This window comes from Lepidochelys kempii, chromosome 1 (genome assembly GCF_965140285.1).
Source record: "Lepidochelys kempii isolate rLepKem1 chromosome 1, rLepKem1.hap1, whole genome shotgun sequence".
In the NCBI taxonomy this organism is placed as follows: domain Eukaryota; kingdom Metazoa; phylum Chordata; order Testudines; family Cheloniidae; genus Lepidochelys; species Lepidochelys kempii.
In genome coordinates this window covers 279,998,978-280,024,514 of record NC_136380.1, presented here as the reverse complement: position 1 = coordinate 280,024,514, position 25,537 = coordinate 279,998,978, and the positions used below count along the sequence as shown (strand labels likewise).

Below are 25,537 nucleotides of genomic sequence, written 5' to 3'. Positions count from 1 at the left end.
TGTTGGGCTGGTTTCAGAGTAGTAGCCGTGTTAGTCTGTATTCGCAGAAAGAAAAGTACGAGTTGCACCTTAGAGACTAACCAATTTATTTGAGCATAAGCTTTCGTGAGCTACAGCTCACTTCATCGGATTCATTCAGTGGAAATGCATCCGATGAAGTGGGCTGTAGCTCAGGAAAGCTTATGCTCAAATAAATTGGTTAGTCTCTAAGGTGCAACTCCTACTCCTTTTCTTATTGTTGAGCTGGAGTTGTTTTTATTTCCAAGTAAAGAAAACATAAATAACATCCATTCAGTTTGTTCTCTTGAATTTACAGCAGTCAGAACTATATATCAGATCTGACTGTAAATCATATTACTGATAAGTAATACAATAAATTAACAAAAATGCCAAATTATATCGCAGCTACTAGTAGCGTATGTTAGCCCCCCGTGATAGTTTTAGCATTAGGAAACAGACTAGTTTCTTAGCACACGCATTTAGATTACAATTCCCTGACCCAGGCTCTAGTCCAGCCTTTATTTTTTTATTTTCATACCAACATATTAATTCTGCAATAATAAAACATTTAGCCATAAAAGGGTCGTTTTCCCTTAACGCAGAATGTCTATGATTATGAAGCATACGGGATAAAACAGAAGTTAACTCTCTTTCAGCGTGCCGTTGGAAAGTTATGCGACGCGAGGTTAAGCATCGAGCAGCTGATACTCGGTGGGACACGGGGTACCCCTGGTCTAGGCTGATGCAACGTTGCGACCAGCACGTCTCAGCGCACTTGGTTCTCCACAATCCCGTTCAGTGGCAGTAACATGGGGGAGAGAAGCCAAGCCCAGGGACAAGAGGGCACCTACAACGCTGGGGAAGACGGGAGGAATGTGGAACCCTTGTGCAAAGCTGCTTATCCCCCCAAAGGGAAAAGTTCGCACTAAATGGGCATTAAAAAACCACTCGGCCTCCATTCTAGCCCCAGGGCTCCCCGCCCGCAGCCGCCGCGCTACAGCAGGGAGACGACCCGCAGCTGGGAGCCGGCGCTGTTTAGACTCCCTCGGGCAGGAGCAAGGCTGGCCAGTCGCCCTTGAGAGAGAGGAAATGGGCAGAGGTGCGCGGGTAGCACCTGTCCGAGCTCGGGGAGCGGGCTCCAGACCGGCGCAGCCTTGCATTTGGATGGAGGAGCGGAGGGGTGGGGGGTCCCCTGGCCGCTCCTTGTTGGGGCAGAAGCGTCCGGCGCTAGAGCTCGCTCAGCGCCCCCCGCCCCGGGCACGGCCTGGCTGAGATTCCCGCCATGCCCTGAGGCTGAGCACAGCCTGTTGCTCGCCCGCTCCCCGCGTCTCCATGGAGATCTCCCCTCAGCAGCCCAACGCAGGGAACCGGGCACCAAGGACCGGAACAAATGGCGGGCAGGGCGGCGGGCGGGACTCAGCGGCCGGACAGGCGAGCAGCTGGGGCCGGCGCACAGCTCGCTGCGGGCCTGGGCAGCGGCGCCCTCTTGCGGCTCCTCCGGGCGGGGAGCCGGGCTGCCTGGGAAAGGGGCCGAGGATGCACTCGGTGCCCCGGGGAGCAAAGCGGGCAGGGGCCGGGAGCCGCGGCTGTGCCCGGCGCTGCTGGGGCCTGGCCCGCCAGGCTCCGGCTCCGGGGCGCCCTCCTTCCTCGCCCTCAGCTTCCTGCCGGCGTCGGCTCCAGCTGCTCGCCGGCTCCGGGCCTCCCCTCGTGCCTGGCAGCCTCACCCAAGGGCCGCTGCTGGAAGAGCCGGGCCCCTGCGCACCTGCCGCCTGGCGGGCATGGAGCGGGGAGCTGGGTAGGCACAGGGAGCCCTGGAGGGTCCCCAGGCTGTTTGGAGGAGGGCTTTAGACACCGCTTCCCGAGGGTGTTTGCAACGGGCCGAGGGGCTGTAAGAACAGATCTCCTAGTCCCGGCGTCCTGCCTCCTTCAAAACTCCGGTTCTGCCCCTCCAGGGCGTTAGCATCGGGCCCTACACGAGTCAACGACTGTGCCCAGATTCTGCTGCCTTTCCTCCGTGTGAGTAATAGCGGCTGGCGGAGTAACACATTGCCAGGCTGAGGAAAGGGAGCAGAATCCGGCCCTAGCTGTTGACTCATGTAGGACCCGATCCTGAAGCACTGTTGCTAGCCGAGTTGTGTTGGCAGCGTAAGTTACTGCTCAGGGTGGCAGAATCTGTGCCTGCCCCAGGGTAATAACCTTCAGCACACCCTCACTGACTGATTGCAGGGACTGCTCCAGCTTTAAATCATGTATCTACCTAAAGGGCTCCTGGACTGGGGCCTGAGTGAAGGTCACTTTTAGGAGGTGAATGTTTTAAAATTCATAGTGTTGAGGATTGCAGTAATGAAGGACTGCCTTGCCAAAACAGTGACATTTCTTTATTTTCATCTTGCTTGCTAAGATTTGGGGCACACTTAAGCTTTTTGATGTTGACACAATGGTGCTTGCAGAATTAAAATGCTTTTGAATAAGCATGCTGGATTAATGTGTGTGAATTTGGAAGTATATCTGCTACATTTTTAGAATAAAATTTTCTATTAATGCTTGTCTAAATTATTAAAGCAATTTCCAATGAATGATGTACATACACATTTGTGTGTGGGTGTATGACATCTCTTCCGATGAACAAGTTATTTTACATCATTTACTATAATTTTATGTAGTCATCTAGTAGTTAATTGTATTCATTTTGGTGCTGTTGGACATCTTTGTAAAAACACCCATTAATGTGCACTTTGTATTTGATGATGCATCCTTAAGAGACAAAATATTGTCTATGTTGATAGAATGTGCTGGTGAGTTCAGTGCAGTACGTCTAACAATAGTTTAAAAGTAACTTACAAGAAGTGTGCATTATGGGCATGATCCAATCCCACTGAAGCCAGCAAAGGATATTTAAGAACGGCCATAATGGGTCAGACCAAAGGTCTATCTAGCCTAGTATCCTGTCTTCCGACAGTGGCCAATGCTAGGTGCTTCAGAGGGAATGAAAAGAACAGGTAAGCATCAATGATCCATCCCCTGTTGCCCATTCCCAGTTTCTGGCAAAACCGAGGCTAGGGACACATCATCCTTGCCCATCCTGACTAATAGCCATTGGTGGACCCATCCTCCATGCATTTATCAAGTTCTTTTTTTAATCCTGTTATATTCTTGGCTTCACAACATCCTCTGGCATAGAATTCCACTGACTTCACTGAGTTTTGGATCAGGCCCTAAATCTGGGGCCAAATCCTGCTCATACATGTAGATTAATTAAAATTACCCTTGTGGGAGTAAAACAAACAACAGCTGGTCCTGGATGTATCCAATATAATGTCTGATCCTGTAATCGTTATTTAGGCAAAAGATAAACATCATTTTGAAGTTGAGAATTTTGCTGTGTAAGAAGGAGGAGACTGATCCAGAGCTCATTGAAGTCTATAAGAGTCTGTCATTGAGTTCATTAGGCAAGAAGAGCCAGGCCCATAGTGGAGGAGTGTAAATCTAGAATAGTATTGAACCTCAGTTATATCAATATAAAGTGTTAACATACATGTTCATTATCTTAATTTCCTCCTCATTTTATCTTAAAATATTCCAACATAATTTTGTTTTGAAGCTGTTAAAATTCAGACACATAATAGACACTGGGATTATAAAATTTTCTTTCCATATGGACAAAATGAATCTGCTGCTGCTGCTGTTAGAATATATATTTCAGGTAAGAATTTTTTTTCTTTGATGTTTTAATTGAAGTGTGCAAAGTTATGGTTACTAGTTAGACTCCTTTTTGTCATTCTAACCATCACAATAAATTGTAATGTATAGTAACCACTCTGTGGTTCCGACTCTGCTGCTGTTGAAGTCAATGAAAGTTTACCTTTTATTTTAGTGGAAACATGATTAGGTCCTATGGTAAACATGATTAGGTCCTATGGTAGGTAGGTAGGTGGTGAAAATGAAGTGTAAGAACTTGTGCCTAAACCCTTTGTTGTCAGTTTAAAGGCTCCCATTGACTTCAGTGGACTTCGGATAAGACCCTAAATGAGATTCAAAATATTGAAAATAGTTTCTGGAAAAAGAAGTAGAAGGAAAATTGTAAGCTGAAGTCCCTTTTGTCCTTTATGATCACAAGTTCTGCATGGCAGAATATCTGAATACATTTGTAAATTTGAAGAATTAAGTGATTTTTGGTAGGTTTTCCATTATACTTGATATTGTGAGATGCTTTGCTCTTGTTTTTGATCTAACAATGTATATTTGCTTATCGCAGTTGCAGGAAGCCACCATGCAAAACAGAGCACAAGTTGGAATGGAAGGAGCTAATCTATCCTTTACAGAAATCTTACCAATTGTATGAATTGCTTGTTACATTTCAAAGCTGATTTTCTTCTATTCAGAATGAAGAACTTTCACTACATTATTTTCAGTGTAAATTTCTGCATTTCTCCAGCTTGCTGTACAAGTATAGTTTTAAAACCTATTATTCTTTTCCTGAGCATATCTAACTTCTCAGTGAACCCTATTGTTTATGACACACATGTCAGTGTAACGTGGATTCCTTGGCTCCCAAGAAGAGGCTTGCACCATTCTTGTGAAATGTAAACTATACTTCGAATGTGAATTATTATTAAGATCTTAGAAGATTTACATAGTCATGTCAATTTGGCATTAGACATAACAAATGACCCTAAAACAGCAAACTGAGTACCATATCATGATGTATTCACAAAGGGCAAAGCTATATGGAAAATTTATCCTTTTACATTCTGTGTTCAGTTTTTACTACAATACATCACTTTGCAGTATAACACCACATAATACAATCAATACAATACAATTAGATTTAGCTTTTACTGTGGAGTAGAATGGTTGCTACTAGTTCAGGCTATGACTTTTTTGAGATACATTTTGGGTTTTTGTTTTGAGTATTCCATTCAAGGTAAATGGAAATATAAACAGGTAAAGTGCTAAAATCTTTAAATAACCCTAACTTGTATTATATCTAATACAGAGACTGTCAGTTCAGGCCCAAACTCCTTAGAATTTCAGACATATGGTTCAGATTTGTATCTTCAGATACTAAATGAGCCCCCTATGTTTTTAGTTCCAGGTCAGACCCAAAATCATCAGGGGTCTGTTTTCCTGAATGGGTCTAACCAAAGTCCTGTAAGAACAAATGTATCATTAAAATAATAGGAGTAAAATATTTGCATCTTAAAATGATTCAGTTTCCATCATAAGAACAGCTCTGCATAGGAAGGGTGAGGAGAAGTTCAGCAGAGGTAAGCTAGTTCCCCGCTTCATGTACACTTCTGTTCCTGATTCTGGATGTGCAGAGGCTGGGGTGGTTACTAAGGATAAAGTAAACTCTTCACTATGTTCTGAGGGTGGGAGCAAAGGAATCTGGGAGGTTTGGGGCTCAGGTCCCAAGGACCATATTTAAACAAAACCAGCAAAACTTAAAAGGAACTGGAGCTCTCTTCTCAGCACTATATTAACCCTACTACTCCACATTGCTTGTTCGGAGAGAGCAGTAAACCCTACCCTCATTATTACAGCCGGCAGAATGATATTCGCTGCTCAATTTATTTGATGAATTTCATAGTATATTTCAAATACTTTTTTTTTCATTTTTTGCCCAGCTTTACATATTTCTGTTGAGGACAGTTTTCTTGATTTAAGCAGAGCTGCTTCTTCTTCTTTCCTTCTCAAAAATTGCAGTTTCAGAGTGGAATTTTGGCTCTATGAAACTCTCCCAATCAAAACAATCCCATTTGAGCTTCACAAAGGAGCTCTCTGCTCATTCTCATAATCTACAGTGCCTTTAAAAATTATTCCCTGGATGAGTACCAGTGTGAGGGAGCACTTCGTGAGTGCATTCCCTGTCTGAATTCCTATGATGATAATTGCCATACTGGAATCACAGACTGCATTCCTGACAATGGAGTGGGTTTGGGCCACAGCTGATGTTACTTAGCTACATCTGAGATGAAGAGAAGTCATTAGTATCTGTATCTGCAGAACCTATGAATATTATGGAGCTTCTAAGGACTTTGCAGTTGGACAGGCAGTTTTGGTCTGGGTAGAATCCAATGGTAAATGGCAGTATGTAAACAGAACAAGTAACCATAGACAGAGTTTAATCATTTCCTCAAATTTGCTTTACTTCTACTGCATGTTCTGTTAAAATACATATTGTGTACTTTTGTATTGCAGGTTTCAAAGAGTCTAGATTGTGACCAAGTGAAAAAATCCACTAGAGCAGTTTCGGTGGTGTGGTCTGAGTTCCCAAAAGGAGAAAATCCAGACTTTTATGTTGTAACATATAAGCTTACAGATGATTTCCATCAAAAAGTAAACTATTTATTTCATAATTTTGAGCTGTAAATAGTTTTGTTTATTTAAATTTTATGTGCCAGTAGAAAATGGCCTTTGTTTTTAATAACAGAGATGAATGTGCCATAGTTTAATTGATCGAGTGAAAGTTTAGAAAAATTAGTCCCCAATTCCGCAATTGACTTCATGTGCCCACAGTTGAAGCCAATGGGACTCAAGCATGCACTTTAAGTGCTTCGCTGAATAGGGATAGGCTTAAGCATTTGCGTAGTTAAACATGTGCATAAGTGGTTTGCTGAGTCAAGGGCTGTGTGAAGCTAATGCTGCCATTTGACACTAAGCTCTCCTAAAAAGGTACAGTTGCTATGCTTCCTGGTGCTCAGTCTAGGAGGCATTATTTCGTACATGCCTTGTGGAACTCCCATCTGTGCAGAACTCACGTCATCCTTCCCTCTCCCGCTCCCCTTCCCCCCATACAAGGTTGGGCTTTAAAGACTCAAAACAGCCATAAATATTTTTTTTAATAAATATTTGTTGAATATTTCATAGTTGAATTGAGAGGAAATAGTTTGACACACTGCTGTATTTGATTAATATCCTCTTTTAAAATGCAGGTACCCCGTTTACACTAGAGATGATTTTTATTAATTCTCTTTTGTATTACATTAACATCTCATTAAATCAACAAATTATTTTAAATTTCAGATTGTAGAAAACATTTCTTCAGTTGTGCTAAAACCTCTGAATTCTATAATTCTGCTAGAAGAAGGAAAGAAATATGATGTCACAATAGAATCAGTAAAGAATGGGGCAATTTTAAGTGTAAAGTCATTTAAGACACGTAAGTAATAGAACATAAAATACCTTTTGGCATCATCATAGACTACTTTATTATTGAAGATAAAATAAAAAGATAGGGGATGAGCTCCTGGCCTCATTACAGTCAATGGAAAATTTTCAATGAACTTCAGTTGGGCCAGGATTCCTTCCCTGATTTAAAGGAAGACCATCTTCACAATAACTTGTCGGGTATTGTAATGATCAAGTTAACCAACAAGGTGCAAAAACAGTGCTCTTGTGATTTTTATTATTATTATTATTTTTTTACTTGTGGCTGAGATGTCCCTGAGAGAAATGAATTATAAAGTGGGCCAACAGCAAAGTTATTGATAGTCTTGCCATTTTAGACCAGTTTAAGGGTGTAATATTATATCTACAGTAAAAATTGAAATTAATTATTGTACTTGGGTTTGGTTGGTTTTTTTTATGTTGACATCCCTTCATCTAGAATGGAGAAGAGGAGAAGGTGATTGTGGGCTAGTGGTTAGAATGAAGAATTAGGGAGCAGACTTATTGGGCCAGATTTTTAGCACAGGAGTGTGTGTGTGTGTTAGGGATGGGGAGGCAGGGGAATTCAGCAGGGAACTGCTTGTGGCATTATGCCAGATAATAGCTCCTCCACATCAGGGGGAATTCTCAGAGGCCAGCTATAGTCAGATTCCAGCCTGTATGCTGCCTGAGTGGTGCAAGGTGCCAGATTTGGGAAGCAATTCTGACCCTTGGGGTACATCTACACTGCAAACAACCAACCCCCAAAACAAACAAAACCCCCGAGGCAACAATTCTAGAGCCTGGGTCAACTCAGGCTTGCACCATGGAGCTAAAAATAACAGTGTTGATGATCCTGTTTGGGCTGGAGCCTGGGCTTTGATATCCTTCACCCTAACCAGGTCTCAGAGCCCACAGTTGACCCAGGCTGTACCTGGCTGCTGCTGGGTTTTTTCTTCAGCGTAGCTGCATGGCTGTATTTCTTTTGAGACCTTGTTCAAGTCAGTTCATCTTTCTGTACCTCAGTTTATCATTTGTAAAATGGGTACAAAAATACTTAACTATTTCATAGGGATTTTGTGAATCTTGATTAATTCATATTTATAAAGCTCTTGGAGACATTGGGAGGAAAGTAGGTTTTGTAGGGGTGTAATTCACACTAGTGCAGAGGGCCTGCGTGAAGTATTATGGGAATAGTTAACTTCATTTAAACCCTAAAATGGGTAGTAAGTGGTAACTCTGCCTGGGTTGAATTTCACCCTAATTGCAAAGAATTATTAAGGTATCATGAGTATAGCTGAACAGATAATTGATTTTTCAGTTCAAATGAAAAACAGTTTTTTTTGAGTCAACCCATAAAGGACATTTTTATTTTTCTTGCTGAAATTAAAAACTGAAAAAAAAAATCATTTCAGGTTGAATGAAATGGTTTGTTAAACCCAAACCGAAATTTTTGGTGTACATTTTGTTTGTTTAGATTTTGGGTATATTTTGCTCTTTTTTTAAAATAAAGCAAGCTAAATTTTGAAACAAAATGTAATTTCAAAATCAAAAGTCAAAACATTTCAGTTCAAAACTGTCAAAACAACATTTTGACTTTAAAAACAATATTTTTTTTTCTCTTGGCTGAAACATTTGTCCTGAATTCACAGATAGTTTTGGTCAGCCTGAAGCTGCATGGTGGATCAACTATTTGTCAAAAAAAATTCACTCAGCTCTAATCATGAGGCCCTCAATCCTATGGAACATTCATCTGATTTTCTTTGTGTCTCCCTAGTGAACCCTAAAAGAAACCATGGTCTAAGCAGTAATATCATTGTTTGATCAACTAACACTCATGGCTTTAATTTCAGTTTCATAATAGGACAGGATCACCACCCATATTAGTCAATTGGAGCTTCAGCAGCAGCAGTAGTAGCAAGAGTAGATTGCAACCTCTTGAGTTTAAGAGGGAGATTTTGAAAAAGTCCTAAAGAATTTAGGAGCACAACTCCCATTGATTTTAAAAGTGCTTTTAAAAGTCTCTCTCTAAAGCATTACCTCTAAGACATTCCAACATCTTGCCAACCTGGAAATGAAAGACCAGAATCAGGATTTAAATTTAGATCTGTGACCTAAACCTGTGAAGTCCTGAGTCTCTGTAGTGACATCCGTTGACAATAGTGGGAGCAGAGGGCACTCAGCAGCATGCAGGAGGCTCAGCATTTCTCAGGATTGTGGTGCTACCATGTTTGTGCTCTTGGCCAACATATGTTATCCACAGATATTGAACCAAGCTGCATTACAGAATTTACACCTTTACACTCACACTGTCTTTTATTTATATGCTTTCTAAGTTTATTTGCATTTCTTTCTACTGAATACAGTGATTATTTCAATTTTATGTTTACATACTGTTAGAAACTATTTCAGTGTGCAATTCCATGCTTCCTTGTTCTGGTTGGTTTTAAGTTGCAGCTAAACAGGAAATACATTTTTGTTTTAATTGTAGTGTGTCCCTCATCCCTTCCTGAAATACACTTGTTTCTTATACAGTGTGTAAAAATTAACATATATGTATTGTGCTTATTAATCAATTATTGTAAAAGTATATAATATAAATTTCTTTGCTCTGTTAGGTGGAATTTCAGGCAACAGTATCAAAACACTTGTGACAAGTACTACAGTATCTTTTAACTGGAGTATTCTAGCCAGTGAATTTTCAGTTTCAGTTTCACTGAATAACACTTTGCGGATTATACAACAAAATGATGTCTTCTCTGCGTGGGATCATTTGATACCTGCAACCTTGTATACTTTTACGTTTGAATTTAAACAGCTGCAACTTGAATTTATAAATGTTTTTCAAACCATGGATATTCAAGTTGAAACAGGTATATACTCTAGTTTATCACGATCACAAAGATCATGAAAGATGACACTGATTACTTTAAGAGAAAATTTCAAAAAATATTATGTGTACTCAGCAGTACTGTGAAGTTCTGAGTCCCTGTAGTGGCCTCCGTTGACAACAGTGGGAGCAGAAGGCACTCAGCAGCATGCAGGAGGCACTCAGCATTTCGCAGAATTTTAAATTAATTTTAGCCATTCTTAAATTCCTTTTGCATGTGCAATTTGCATGTGCAAGTATTTCCTCATTAAGTCAAAAAACAGAAACAATACCTTGTGACTGATTTGACCAATTTAAACAAAGCAACCTAGTTTGAATTTCAGATGATGGACTGATCACAGGTGCTTCAAATCTAACATCTCAACGAGTTAAAAATTGTTGAAAAAAATTCATTGGATAAATTCAAGGAAATTGTGATCTGTTTATAGATATTTCTAAAGAAGAAAATGAGGCTATATTCATGTACAAAATTATTTGTTGTGAATTATTCGCTTGGCTGTACTGTCTAGCAGGTGTCTGCAATAACATTATGATACACTGATATATCCTGAAAGGGCACTAGCCTTGTCATAGCATATGCATGCTGAAGAACCTAATAACCTTACAATCTAAAGTACTGATCTTGTAAGGTGATCTGCACAGGTGGATCTCCTGTGTCCATATCATAGAATCATAGAATATCAGGGTTGGAAGGGACTCCAGAAGGTCATCTAGTCCAACCCCCTGCTCGAAGCAGGACCAATTCCCAGTTAAATCATCCCAGCCAGGGCTTTGTCAAGCCTGACCTTAAAAACCTCTAAGGAAGGAGATTCTACCACCTCCCTAGGTAACGCATTCCAGTGTTTCACCACCCTCTTAGTGAAAAAGTTTTTCCTAATATCCAATCTAAACCTCCCCCACTGCAACTTGAGACCATTACTCCTCGTTCTGTCATCTGCTACCATTGAGAACAGTCTAGAGCCATCCTCTTTGGAACCCCCTTTCAGGTAGTTGAAAGCAGCTATCAAATCTCCCCTCATTCTTCTCTTCTGCAGGCTAAACAATCCCAGCTCCCTCAGCCTCTCCTCATAAGTCATGTGTTCTAGACCCCTAATCATTTTTGTTGCCCTTCGCTGGACTCTCTCCAATTTATCCACATCCTTCTTGTAGTGTGGGGCCCAAAACTGGACACAGTACTCCAGATGAGGCCTCACCAATGTCGAATAGAGGGGAACGATCACGTCCCTCGATCTGCTCGCTATGCCCCTACTTATACATCCCAAAATGCCATTGGCCTTCTTGGCAACAAGGGCACACTGCTGACTCATATCCAGCTTCTCGTCCACTGTCACCCCTAGATCCTTTTCCGCAGAACTGCTGCCTAGCCATTCGGTCCCTAGTCTGTAGCTGTGCATTGGGTTCTTCCGTCCTAAGTGCAGGACCCTGCACTTATCCTTATTGAACCTCATCTGATTTCTTTTGGCCCAATCCTCCAATTTGTCTAGGTCCTTCTGTATCCTATCCCTCACCTCCAGCGTATCTACCACTCCTCCCAGTTTAGTATCACCCGCAAATTTGCTGAGAGTGCAATCCACACCATCCTCCAGATCATTTATGAAGATATTGAACAAAACCGGCCCCAGGACCGACCCTTGGGGCACTCCACTTGATACCGGCTGCCAACTAGACATGGAGCCATTGATCACTACCCGTTGAGCCCGACAATCTAGCCAGCTTTCTACCCACCTTATAGTGCATTCATCCAGCCCATACTTCCTTAACTTGCTGACAAGAATACTGTGGGAGACCGTGTCAAAAGCTTTGCTAAAGTCAACAAACAATACATCCACTGCTTTCCCTTCATCCACAGAACCAGTAATCTCATCATAAAAGGCGATTAGATTAGTCAGGCATGACCTTTCCTTGGTGAATCCATGCTGGCTGTTCCTGATCACTTTCCTCTCATGCAAGTGCTTCAGAACTGATTCTTTGAGGACCTGCTCCATGATTTTTCCAGGGACTGAGGTGAGGCTGACTGGCCTGTAGTTCCCAGGATCCTCCTTCTTCCCTTTTTTAAAGATTGGCACTACATTAGCCTTTTTCCAGTCATCCGGGACTTCCCCGGTTCGCCACGAGTTTTCAAAGATAATGGCCAATGGCTCTGCAATCACAGCCGCCAATTCCTTCAGCACTCTCGGATGCAACTCGTCCGGCCCCATGGACTTGTGCACATCCAACTTTTCTAAATAGCCCCTAACCACCTCTATCTCCACAGAGGGCTGGCCATCTCTTCCCCATTTTGTGATGCCCAGCGCAGCAGTCTGGGAGCTGACCTTGTTAGTGAAAACAGAGGCAAAAAAAGCATTGAGCACATTAGCTTTTTCCATATCCTCTGTCACTAGGTTGCCTCCCTCATTCAGTAAGGAGCCCACACTTGCCTTGGCTTTCTTCTTGTTGCCAACATACCTGAAGAAACCCTTCTTGTTACTCTTAACATCTCTTGCTAGCTGCAGCTCCAGGTGCGATTTGGCCCTCCTGATATCATTCCTACATGCCCGAGCAATATTTTTATACTCTTCCCTGGTCATATGTCCAACCTTCCACTTCTTGTAAGCTTCTTTTTTATGTTTAAGATCCGCTAGGATTTCACCATTAAGCCAAACTGGTCACCTGCCATATTTACTATTCTTTCGACTCATTGGGATGGTTTGTCCCTGTAACCTCAACAGGGATTCCTTGAAATACAGCCAGCTCTCCTGGACTCCTTTCCCCTTCAAGTTAGTCCCCCAGGGGATCCTGGCCATCCGTTCCCTGAAGGAGTCGAAGTCTGCTTTCCTGAAGTCCAGGGTCCGTATCCTGCTGCTTACCTTTCTTCCCTGCATCAGGATCCTGAACTCAACCAATTCATGGTCACTGCCTCCCAGATTCCCATCCACTTTTGCTTCCCCCACTAATTCTACCCGGTTTGTGAGCAGCAGGTCAAGAAAAGCGCCCCCCCTAGTTGGCTCCTCTGGCACTTGCGCCAGGAAATTGTCCCCTACGCTCTCCAAAAACTTCCTGGATTGTCTATGCACTGCTGTATTGCTCTCCCAGCAGATATCAGGAAAATTAAAGTCACCCATGAGAATCAGGGCATGCGATCTAGTAGCTTCCGTGAGCTGCCGGAAGAAAGCCTCATCCACCTCATCCCCCTGGTCCGGTGGTCTATAGCAGACTCCCACCTCCCATATGATCTCATTAATTTCAGTGGGGCTTTACACGGATATTGAGGGTCCATCCATATGGATCAGTTTGCAGTACTTGAACCAAAGACTTAAAAATCTAAGACAAAGTCAACACAATCACAGTTTTTGAGACATGGGTAGATTTTGTTGTTGGGTCATGCAAGGAGCAGTTGTCAAGTGCAGGAATAGTAAAGCTTTTAAGGAATTGCCATTATTTCAAAATTAGATTTGGTTCTCTGTCATTGAAACTGCAAGAGAGAAAAACATGGTGACCAAGAATATTTCCTTTGTCAACTTCCAACCTGGCCAGAGGTACTTTCTGAAAGTTGAATAAAACCACCATAATTTGATAAAATGACAATTCTTCCTGCATCTCTCACAGAAAAAATTCCCCCCTAGCCTATGCATATGCAAAGGTACATTTTTCTAGATGGGCATAAATGAAGCTCAGAAAGTGACTTGCAGAAGAATTCATAGGAAGCTTGTGGCAGACCTGGAAACACATCCTTAATCTGTGATTAGAGCACAGTGCCTCTCATACAAATTGACTTAAATCGATTGAAATATGGAACTACCCATGCTTACCCAATTTTGCTAAGTGCTTTGAGGCACTTTGGCCTAATAGGTCAGCTGTTGACTGTGGAATTATGCAATATGGTTTCTGACATGTTGTTTGCTAAAAACATGTAGCACTTTATGCCAACATTCGGAGAGGATGTAGGTTGCATTGCACGTGCATGTATGGCTAACCTAGCTAAGTAGTGGACATGAGTATTTTGTCAGGCATGCTTTGAATGAGACAGGGCTCTGTAGGAGCTACTGTTTGATTGGCTGGCACTATTTCTTTTATTTAATAATCTGGTGTTACTATCTACAATCTTAAAAACTGTTTATGTAGAGGCACAAAAGAAAAAATGAAATATGTTTAAATAAACATAAGTCCAAAATGAAAACACTGAATACCATAAATACATGTTAGCATTTTTTTAAAAACTTTCAAATATGTATCTTTTAGAAACCAATGAATATCTTCCCTGGAGAAGTCTAACAACACAGGCTCTTTTCCTTATTTTAACTGAACAAATTCAATTGTAACTTCAATCACATTACTGAATAATTGATAAAAAGTTGTAATATTCCTATTAGTTGTAGAAAATTTAAGTAATAAGGATAGTACATATTTTCAGTTTTGATGCCTCTTGCAATTTTATTTTGAGTCTCATAATATTTGGTGATTTTTTTTCTTAAAGCCCCAGTTGCTGGAATCCTAAGATTGCAAGAAAATCTCAGCTTTCATTTAAAAAAAAGTTTCTAATCATCATGGTTATGGACAAAAGCTAGAAAACATGATGTGCATGCACTCTAAAGAACCAGGAGGCAAATAAAAAAAGAAGGCAAAACATTTTTTTTAAGTGTATGGCAATCTTATGATATGGGGTGGCTAATTCATGATTCTTGAATGACTGAGGTTGGCAATACTGTTAATTTTAATTAAATATCATACTTTATAGACTTTTTTAAGATTTATGAAATGGAACATCACCATTACTGGTAGAGAACTTTTTGGAAATACTGTATTTGTTCACTTGCAGGTCTGTGTTCACAAGGATGGCTGGCATTCAAAGGCAGCTGCTATAAAATGAGCAAATCAAGCAAGCCATGGAGTAAGGCGCAGCAAATCTGTCAATTGTCTTCCATAGGGGCACACCTTGTTGACATACAGAATGAAGAAGAACATATATTTATATCTTCTTACCTCCAGACAGTCAATCAAATAATCATGTTATGGACAGGTCTTAATGACATGAAGGTAAGTATGTTTGATTTTTTGTTATTTCCCTTATTAAAGTAGATTTTTCTTTATCAGGAGAACTTTAATATGTATAATCAAATTCCTATCGATTTAAAACTTACTATAGTAGGTTGATTTTTAAATAAAAACACTCATTCACATTGGTTATTAACTTGAGCAGTGATTAGTAGGACATTGCGTATTCTGCAAATAAATTGCAAGTATTTACAAGTAAATTAATTAGTCAATCATCATTTAAAAAAGATGCTACAAACAATTTTATTAAAAATAATCATATAGGGCAGTGCATGAAACTTTGAAAAACAAAGAGATGCTTATGTGTAATCTTTTGGAACTAGTTTATTTCTCTGTATACAGACAAGACCCTGTTTTACCCCTCTAGGTGCTATGTCTTGCCAGATCTGAGACCTAACCCTGTACTCCTTATGGATGCCTAAGTCCCTTTGGACCCAAAAGGAGATTTGCCTTATGTGCATGTAGGATCAGGTCTATAATGTCAGGGGAAGATCTCCCCAGATTCGTGACCAGGACATGGGGAGTTACTCAAGAAGACATTGTACTCCAAGAACCCATCCCAGATTTTACAGTAAACCAGGAACGGGCTGGGACAGGACTTCGGGAGTGGAGTCAGTGATCTGTAGATACGTTCAGTAAAGTTAATAATGCTGTCCAGTTATATTGACTGTCAGGGCCAGATTCTCATTTACACTAAGGTCCTTGAAACTCTGTTTCTTTTTTACTCTCACTTTAAGTCCCCTTTACACTGCCAACATATGTAATGAGACCACAGTGTAAATGAAAGTCTCACCCACAGTGCTTTGCTTCGGAAGCAACCAGAACTTTAAGGCCCTTGAAGTCCAAAAAAGAAAACAGGAATATTTAGCAATGTGCATTTGTGTGGCAGTAAACTGGAGTTTTAGGCCCTATTCAGGAAGATACTTAAACATGTACCTAAATTTAAGCACACGAGTAGTCTTGTTGAACTCACATGCTTGAAGTTAGGCATGTGCTTAAGTGTCTGGCTGAACTGGGGCCTTACTTTTTAACCTTTTAGACCTCACTGTTGGACACCCACTCTCTGATCTTGCACTCCGTAGTTAGGAAATACCCCATTAGATTAGCCTCTGTGTCCAATAGCAGTTATATTGCAGTCTCATTACAATAAGAAAAACAAGATCAGTGCAGTTTTAGTTTCCCTGTTCCCCTGACATTTCTATTTATGGGATTTAATTGAATTTTGAATCTAGAGTAGAATTTCAACTTTGTATGTGTGTGCATGCGAAATTCAGCCAGCAAGAAGCTAGTGTGGTGAAGACTGGCAGTATTTGAAGATGGATAGGTTAGCCTGATGAACAATGGATATTCTTAATATTTTTCTTTCATAGAAGACAAAAAACACAGCTGAACCTTTCAGCGCTATTCCAGGAGATCCACTGTAATATACAGTAGATCCACTCTCAAAATTCCCATTGATGTCAAGTGGAAGTCCTGTGAGCAGAATGATTGCAGCATTGAAGTGACATTATTGAAACTTAAACTGAATTATTGGTTTGCCATTGAAACAGTTTGCTTTATTTATATTAAAACAGTTTAATTGTGAGGCAGGGAGATAAACTGCTAATTTTTTAGCCCAGCATTTGGAAAGAAATGAAACTTATCTGGGCAATTCCATCTAGTCAAAATGAAGTTTGATTCATTGACTTGAGGCCCTATCACCCCATACATCATCATGGATAGAGAGAATGGGAAGTAAGTAAATTTGGTCATGTTGCCTTTGTGATATCCTTCCCCTACTTCCACTGACCCTTGTTACCAGATTTGCCCGTTACTTTGGGGTATGCTCATTTATTAGGGTTACTCTTCTGGGGGAGGGGGTTCTGTAATTCTGTCAATGTACTGCTTGTGTCACTTGTGTTCTCATACAGAGCTCTACTTCTCCCTTCTGCAAGTTCCCTCCCAATGGAGCTATCTTGCAGGACCTAGATTCCCCAGGGATGGGTTCTTCCAGCCCCAGAATCAGACGAACACATACATTAACAGAGTGTATCTGAGAGGACGGGTTTAATCAGCACTCCCAAGCTGACCCCTTAGATGTCCCTGGACTCAGTAGACTGGGTCGAGTAGCACCTCCAAGCTGTAACCCTCATAGGCCATGGGCACCGTGCCACAACAGAGTACGCCTGAGCAGGTTGGGTCGAGCAGCACTTTCAATCTGCCACCCTCATATGCCCCAGGTTCAGCACGTCTCTATCCCTACTTTCACATTACGATTGTTCTGGTAATAAACCACTTGATGAACAAACCCCACAAGATTTTTGGGTGCTGCAGGGATCTTTAGCTTAGGTACGAGGAACATTGCTGCAGGGTGAATGAGGAAACCGAAAAACACCCACAGGGGGTTTGGAGGGGGCGGGGGGAGTAGGAGAGAGAGAGAGAGAGAGAAGCAACTAGCTTAACCATGAAAGTTCTTTATTGCCAGGTAATAACCATAGAGGAGCCAAACAAACAAAACAGTTCTAATATTAAATCTAACTTAAATTTGATTATAAAAGTCAGGTTTAGAAAACTATAACTGATCACACAAGTCAGGGTCAGAAGGCTATACTGAGCGAGAGAGAGAGAGAGCTGGGTTCTCACCACTCCGTGAAGCTTGAATCGATCAGGAGTCCCAGGTGGTGGTGGTAGCTGAGGGTTCGGAGTGCTGGAGACAGGCAGAGCCCCCAGCATGATCAGTCAGAAGTCCCAATGGAACTGATGCAGATTTTGGATCCAGACATCAGAGCACTTACTTGAGCTTGGGAAGGGATTTTTGTAGGGAAAGAACAATGGTTCAAGGGAGAACGCTAGATCTGTTTGTGGGTAAACTGATGTCTCAAGGGAGTATACCAAAGTTGTTTTGCTCAGGGTAGACAATAGGAACTGATCATTCCTGGCTATGGACAGTGTTCTTTAGAGGGAGCTCACAATGCAATTAGGCACTTCGGTATTTTGGTTACCAATAAAGGATTTATTACTAGAATTGGTCTGATAACTACTGAGCTGGGTGTGTGCAGGCACAGGTTCTCAAGCAGAGATTCCCCATCATGCAGTGCTTCCCTGTTTTTCTGGTCCCAGAGTTCCGAGTGGTTCTTCTCTTGGAATCTCTGTTCTCCATGCTGTATGCTAATAGAGATGCCTCCCTGTCCCATCTCCGATGCAAATGAGGCTAGGGGAGTTTCCTTAAGCCTGTCACCTTTGACCAGAGGGGTTTAGGTGTGCCTCTTCCAGCCTTTCCATTGCTTTTTGTAAGTCTTTCTTCTGATTGGCTTTGGTTCAAGCAGAGGCTGGGGAAGGTCTTTCATGAGTCAGTCAGGTTGGGTACTGCACCATGGTTCCCAAAGAACACAGAGCTGATAGATAAAACCCTGCAATGTCTCAAGCAAGGCTGGGGCTCTGCAATGTGAGTATCTGGATAAACCAAGAGAGGGAGCAGGTAGGAGCTGGACACTGTGTAAAATTATTTTTCTGTCCCCCTGCCAGGGGCTCCTAATGTGGGCTTTTGAGACGTCTCTGTTGCTCCTGACTGGCCTTCCTTGGCTTGTCCTCAGTCAGGGCAGTTCTTGGGCCCTCACTTAGCAGTCTGCTTCAGTGTCTTGGCTATGTTTGTGGAGGCAGCCTGGTGCAGGGATGTCACCCCTTTGTTGTCCCAGGACTTTCTGCCATTCTTTCCTTCTCTGAACTCGCCCCTTTATAGCAGGCCTTGTTAGGTTGTCCAGATAGTATTATATTACTCACTTCCTCCTTCTGTAGTGTAGAACCCCCCTTGAGAGAAGGTTATTGGGGTGCCGGGTTGCAAATGATTTCCTGCAGGAAGCCAATAACTGTATTAAGAAGTAAAATTTTTCTTAGAATGCTGAAGTTAATTTAAGTTCCCTTGGTACTATAGGCAGAATGTCATATTTTTAAAATGCCATAAAAAACAAAGGTATTCCATAAGACAAATACTGCAAATGTTATTTCCATATCTACTACATATTATGAAGAAGCATTTGAATTTTACTTTGTCAACTCTGTTTACACAAGGAAAGAGTTAATTATCAGTTTGGAATTTGACAGTTAACCAGCTGTTTATATTACCTTTACAAGCATTTCTCTGTTTGTGGGAGTCTGATCAGTTTAATGAACTAGATGAGTAATTTCTTTTCAGAATGACAGGAGATAATAATGAACATGCTTGATTTTCAAGCACCTTGCTGAACTTTCTTCCCAGATAATTTGTGACTTTATACTGTACAAACAGTATGTGGATTTTTGTGTGTTATTACTGCAATTAGTTTGCCATCTGAGAAATTTAGAAAAACTTGATTTTTGTATTTACAGTGTTGTCAACTCAAGTGTTAAAATCATGAGTCAGTCCCCCTAAAATAGAGATCAGATTAAAAAAAAACATTTTGGGCTCTTTTTATTTGCCTCTTGGTTTTTGTACCGTTAGGATACATTTTCTAATTTTCCTCTAAAACTCTAAGGGCTAGAAACCTGTTTAAAAAAAATTAAAGCTGAGATTCTCACTTAATCAGAGGATTCCAGAAGCTTTAAGAAAAATGCCACATATTGCGAGACTTGCCATAAAATCACAAGAGTTGATTAGCAATTATTATTTATTCTTTCTGTTTTCTTTTTGTTTTTCATTCTGTAGTCCTTTCCTGACACTGAGCTACATTTAAAACTTTATAGACATCAGTGAGTGTACTGGAGGAGGGCATGATATCATGGCGATAGATACCTTAGAAGTAGCTTATAATAGAAAATTAAGATTGGGGCACTTAAGGTGAGATTTTCTCCCCCCGCTCTAGCTCCTGTATGCCAGATAAAGAGGCTCTGAGAGTCCTGATTCTGGCTGGAGGACAATTCCCCTGATATAAGAACCTCAGAAGACAATCACAGGCTCATTGGCTGTCTTCTGAAGTTCTGCTTACAAGCCCCAGTGTTGGAGGCATGTTCAGGGTGAAACCACAGTGCATAGTGTAGCTCCCCCAACTTGGTCCAAGATGCTGTTACATGGTCCCTGGACTCGCCCAGAATCGTTAATGTGAGTAAACTATAATTATATATTACCAGCTATCAAAATCCAATCTTTGGATGCTTATTAGATATAGGGGGGTCTTTTGCTAGAGGTTGAACCAATTTGTATGGGGACACCCTAAATAACAAGCTATATCCATTTTTAATATATCACATTAATGATTCTGGGCGTTAATAATAAGCTGTTAATAATAAGGTTGAATAAGGTGAGAATCAGGTACCGGTTTCAATGTAAACTTTTCCATGTGTTTTTAATTGATGTGTTAATTTCAGTTGCAGTATTTTAACATTATGGGGGAAATTTTCAAAGGCACAAATGGTAGTTTGGTGAAAGTCATTGAGAGTTAGCTGTCTGTCATATGTACTTTTGAAAATCCTCCTCTAACCCTTTAAACCATGGCAAAATGGAAACATTGAGCATTGCAATGAAAGCAACAGTATCATGTTGTGATATGAACTGAAAACATTGTTGGCCCCAGAAAAACAATTTCATTTGGTTTAAATGTTCTCAAAGTCTTGTTTACAGTAGGCAAGCTTTCAGGATAAATTTTTTTTTCCTGAATTTGTTCAGAATGATTGACTACCCAGTATCATTTCCAGAAATGAGATATAACTTTATCAACAAAACTAGCTATGAGCAGGTGATCACCATTAATTTTTTTATTGTGATATACAACACTTTTTAAGTTGTTTCATAACTATTACTAGGATATTTAGAGGATTTTTTTAAAATTATTGATTCCTCTGCATTAACCTCATGTAGCTTTTATCATATCATTTCTAGCAAGATGTTTTCCATCATAATTATGGTAGAGTGGTGGCAACACCATAGTTAAGGTTATATAGTTTAATAATTCAAAATGTCCCACATAAATAATTTGTGCAAATAAGTGCAAGATGTAAATACCAACTGTTCAAGATCTGTCAGCTATATTGTAGAAAAGATGAATGGTAATAATTCAGCGGTGTAACTTTAAAAGAAATATTTCCTGTATTTTTTGTTTATTGCAGGAAGAAGGTCACTTTTTGTGGACAGATGGATCTCCTTATCTTGGAAAAGCTGAAATCTCGTCCTTGTCCTTGATACCAGAGAATGAAACTGACTGCTATGCTTTTCAGCAAAATCCAACTGGTCCAAACTATTTCTTCACAGGATTTTTCTGCTATGTATCTTTGCCATATATTTGTGAATATGAATGTAACTATCTTTCAGTCTTTTACATTTATTTGAAAGTGTTTCCCCCCCATAAAACTACATTAATGATGTTAATTTTAGAAAAATCAGCCTTTATATTAATCAATTATTCTAAATTTTTGGTGTTCTTTTTCAGTACCTTCTGTACCAGAAAACTTTGTGTTTAACGTGCAAGATGTCAGTACAACTGAAGCTGTGTTTGTTTGGAGTGATTTGAATGGCTGGCTTAAATCAGGATTTGAACTTATAATTAAATACTATTTTGATGATTCAGAACAACATTTTGAGCGCTTGCCTCTAAATATAACACACACAACAATTGTGCAATTGTCTCCTGGTCGCCTCTATACGGTTTTACTGTCAGCAAGGAGCCCCAGAGGGGCACAGACTAACTTAAGTCCAGTTCTGATGGTAGAGACAAGTAAGTTACAAAACATAGAGGAATAAATAACCATTCAATCATTCACTTTTTCATATATTTTTTCTTTTAAGACACTATGTTTTGTGTTCATGGACATGCTAAAATTAGACACAGGCTGAACTGAGATCTTGGATATGAACACTGCCAGATTTTAGAGTGTTCAAAATCTTTATCTTAATTCACAGCTAAAATGCACTATTGGAACAGATGGTGAAAGGACTGAGGATTTACATAGGGCTTAAGTAGAAAACAGGCTAAAATGTGACTAGCTGTAAGGTCAAGGATTTAACTTCTGATTTAAAAAATATTTCAAAACCTCAATCCTGTCGTCATTCTGCACCTAGAACTTCCACTGAGGTCAAAAGGGTAGGGGTCAGGCTGTCAGTAAAAGGTGAAAAGGCACCCATTTGCCCACCAAGATTTAATAAAATTGCACAGGTTCTAATTCTCAAGGAAATATCGCTATATTCATATCTATATGCTACATCTATAGCAAAGGTAAAGACAAATTTCGCAGTTTGAAATACACTATAGGTATTTTTGACCCAGTGGAGCGAGCTAAATGGAATAGAGACAAATGTATAACCCAATTATCTACTGTCGTACCAAAATCTAACTGATCACACTCAGTGAACACTAGCAAACACTGGATAAAGGTGATTAATTCCTTTGAATCAAAGGTGAGTCAAAGAGAAATCTTACTAAGAATAAATTACTTCAGAGACACAAACAAAACTCTAAAACCACTCAGTCTGCCAAAGAATGATACCACAAGTAGAGGAACATATTTTACAACTTAATTTCTGTCTGAATCCAATCATTTTGTACCTTCTTTTTGAAAGTAATATAGACAAAAAAGTATGAAATTATACTTTTTGTTCCAAAGTGAAAGTCAAATGGTTTTTTTAAAGAAATAAACATTTTAGGTGTAAAAATTGGGTATATGAAACGACTGAGATAATTAAGCTGCTAGAAGGAGAGGATGCCGTTATATAGGGAATCAACTGCATATCATCTGGGATTATTCCAAACTGAAAGACTTTTTTGGTCTGATCTTTGAAAACTGATTGCATACTTCCAACTCCTGCATATCTGGTTAAATCTTTAATAAATAGTAACTAAAAAATTGCCAGAAGCTATTTTCTTATTTTCCTTTCTTAATTTTGTCATCAGGGCCATTACATTCTCACAGTTTAGAGGCTACACATGTATCATCAACAGAAATCTATTTACAATGGGACCCCCCAGAGGACTTCTCCAATGCATCTTTTCATCACTATCTTGTCACTATTTTGGATTCTGAAGTAAACACATCGGAGAAATTATCAGTTCAGAAAAGCACCACTTCAATGGTAATTAGAAACATCAAGTCGTATCATCAGTACAAGATATATTTACAGAGTGTAGCAGAAAAGGGATCTCTAAGCTGCAGTGAGAAGCCTATATTAATTACAACAGGTAATTACATACATGTGTGAGTGTGTGTATATATATATATATCTTTTCCATTTAAATTGAAAATAGAAAGCACAAAGTTATTGTTAATTGGTACTATATAGGTAGTGATTTACTGGTACATGTTTGGAGGCAAGCCAGGAAAATTCTCTGACTCTAAATTGCCTCTATCATTCATTAATTTTCCAGATGGGGAGTGTATCTATCCTCTTTTTTCCCCCAGTGGCTTGTGTTAATATTTGCTAAATAAATTTCATAATGGTTTATATATATTTATTTACACAGCTCATATATTTAATGATAATAAAATGGCTAAATCCCCATGTGCTCCAGTGTAGGTTTGAACATAAAAACATGATGAATGTGAAGTTTAAGCAAATGTGGTAAATTAAATGTGAGCTGACCAGTGCACCAGTTAGGAGGGCTTTTTTTGCAATTTGCACTTGGCAGTTGCTCAAAGTTCCATAGGCTGTGGAACAGGGGGGCCATGACTCAACCACTTTTAAGTAGCGATCTCTTACTAAATCAGGACAGCTACTGCTGAAACAGTCCAGAATGTCACTCTGGCTGTGTGGTTGCAATGCAGTTGAAATTTGACCCAGACAATCCTTGGAGGGGTGGGAGAGCCAAATTTCAGTGAGTGCCAATGTGACCTGGTGCACAGGGTCACAATGCCACTCAAATTTGGCTTGGCCACCCCTCTGTCAAGACAGAGGGATGGTCAGGTCAAATGGGGTTGTGACCTGGTGTATTGGGAGTCTGTTCGGTGGAGTGTAGGGGAGTCTGCTGAGAACTTGATTCCTGGCAGCACTGCCTCATGCACTGTGTTGGTAAGAGAGGGGGAGACTCCTTGGTTGGGGGAGACCCGGGGTTCCTGTAGGAGCAGGAGAGGGGAGAGAGTATAGGGAACAGAACAGGGTCCCAGCTGAGGGGGAATTCCCATCCCCCCCAGAAATATCTCATTTGACTTACATGAAGATAGATCAATGATTATACTAATGGTAAAATTTTGATACCCTCATTCACAGTGTTTAGTGCTTTACTCTGTGACTATTTCCACTGCAATGGAAGGGACTAATTGCAGAGTCGGGTACTACTGATTGTGAGTAAAGGTGGCCACAAAGGATGACTGGAGCAATTTTAATAAAATACTAGTAATAAATAATACTCTTTCATATACCAGTCACCATTAAACCATCAATTTTCTATATTTATGTGGTGACTCAACAGCGCAGAGACAAAAAGCACAGTACTGTTCATCCTTTCACACATTCGGGATAGCTCATCTTCCCCTTCCCATCTTTCCCACTTCCTCAAGCCTTGTCCTTAATGTTTCCACCTGCCCACCCCATCCTGCAATATAAAACCACAGAGAGATACAACAAGATTCAAAACAGAAGCTGAAGTTTATGTGAAAGAATTCAATTAAAAAATCATTAACTACAGAAGGTGGGTATATAATCTGATATAACCTCTCTGTTGATTAAAGCACTGTATAAATTTAGAGGTTTCTCTTGCTATGGTTATGTATGTGTCTTATTCAAGTATCACAAAAGAAAACATAAAACCAAAGGATTGCATTAGGAACGGTTACTAAATGGACAATACCTTTGACCTGTGCTTATACACTGTAATTTTTTGTCTTTATTTAAGCTGTCAGTCCACCTAGCAATGTTGTTATTCATCCCGAGGATGTTCAAGAAGAGAGTGTAATTCTTCACTGGAAGGTACCACAAGAGGGCCTCGGATCCTACATTCAAGTGAAACCTACTACAGATGTGGATGAAACTGTAAAGTTTTTAGTAAACACCACAGATAGGTTTAAGATTAATCATCTAGTTCCTGGCATGACCTATGAAATAGCAGTGGCAACTGTGAATAATGGAAATATGAGTGAACTGAAGACCATTCAATGCACCCTAAGTAAGATAAAATTTTATAAAGATTAACATTTTTTAATTATTATTATTATTGTGTAGCATAAATGATTTGGAAGATTGGGTAGTCTTGCCTGGCAATACTGGGTCTAAATTGAGAGATTCAATGCATTTATGTAAACTGGCAGAAGCACAGTCTTTAAGTTAGAGCTTCAGAATTACATAGCACAAGAATGGTACAGCATTGTATCATAACCATGCTTAGAAGTGCAATGGCAGTACTGAATGCAATTGTGTGAGAGAGATGGGGACCAGATAGGACATTTACTCCCACTGTGAAAAGTGATTGGGTGTGTTGTGGATTTGAAATGGGGTGACTGAATATGGGAATGGTTTGGGTTAGATAATCTGTATATTGGTCTGTTATTGGAAAGGCTGTTAATCCAAGTAAAATGCCAGGAATTATGTAAACT

General features: G+C 40.2%; 1 protein-coding gene across 19 annotated transcripts in view; it reads left to right on the top strand.

Annotated features, from left to right (window-relative positions):
* Window positions 1-1,504: 1,504 nt before the first annotated feature.
* Window positions 1,505-25,537, top strand: part of PTPRQ (protein tyrosine phosphatase receptor type Q) — a 219,877-nt gene continuing 195,844 nt past the window's right edge. For 6 of the 19 annotated variants that reach the window (XM_073327662.2, XM_073327652.2, XM_073327655.2 and 3 more), the window contains exons 1-10: window positions 2,593-3,703; window positions 4,256-4,336; window positions 6,202-6,339; window positions 7,027-7,162; window positions 9,768-10,022; window positions 14,835-15,052; window positions 21,128-21,314; window positions 21,448-21,732; window positions 22,906-23,190; window positions 24,841-25,110. In XM_073327662.2, the coding sequence (XP_073183763.2) occupies window positions 3,536-3,703; window positions 4,256-4,336; window positions 6,202-6,339; window positions 7,027-7,162; window positions 9,768-10,022; window positions 14,835-15,052; window positions 21,128-21,314; window positions 21,448-21,732; window positions 22,906-23,190; window positions 24,841-25,110 (2,023 nt within the window). In that variant the 5' untranslated portion in view covers window positions 2,593-3,535. Of the gene's footprint in view, window positions 2,305-2,583; window positions 3,704-4,255; window positions 4,337-6,201; window positions 6,340-7,026; window positions 7,163-9,767; window positions 10,023-14,834; window positions 15,053-21,127; window positions 21,315-21,447; window positions 21,733-22,905; window positions 23,191-24,840; window positions 25,111-25,537 lie in introns of those variants that run through there. The other 13 variants (XM_073327666.2, XM_073327664.2, XM_073327657.2 and 10 more) reach the window with 10 other exon arrangements.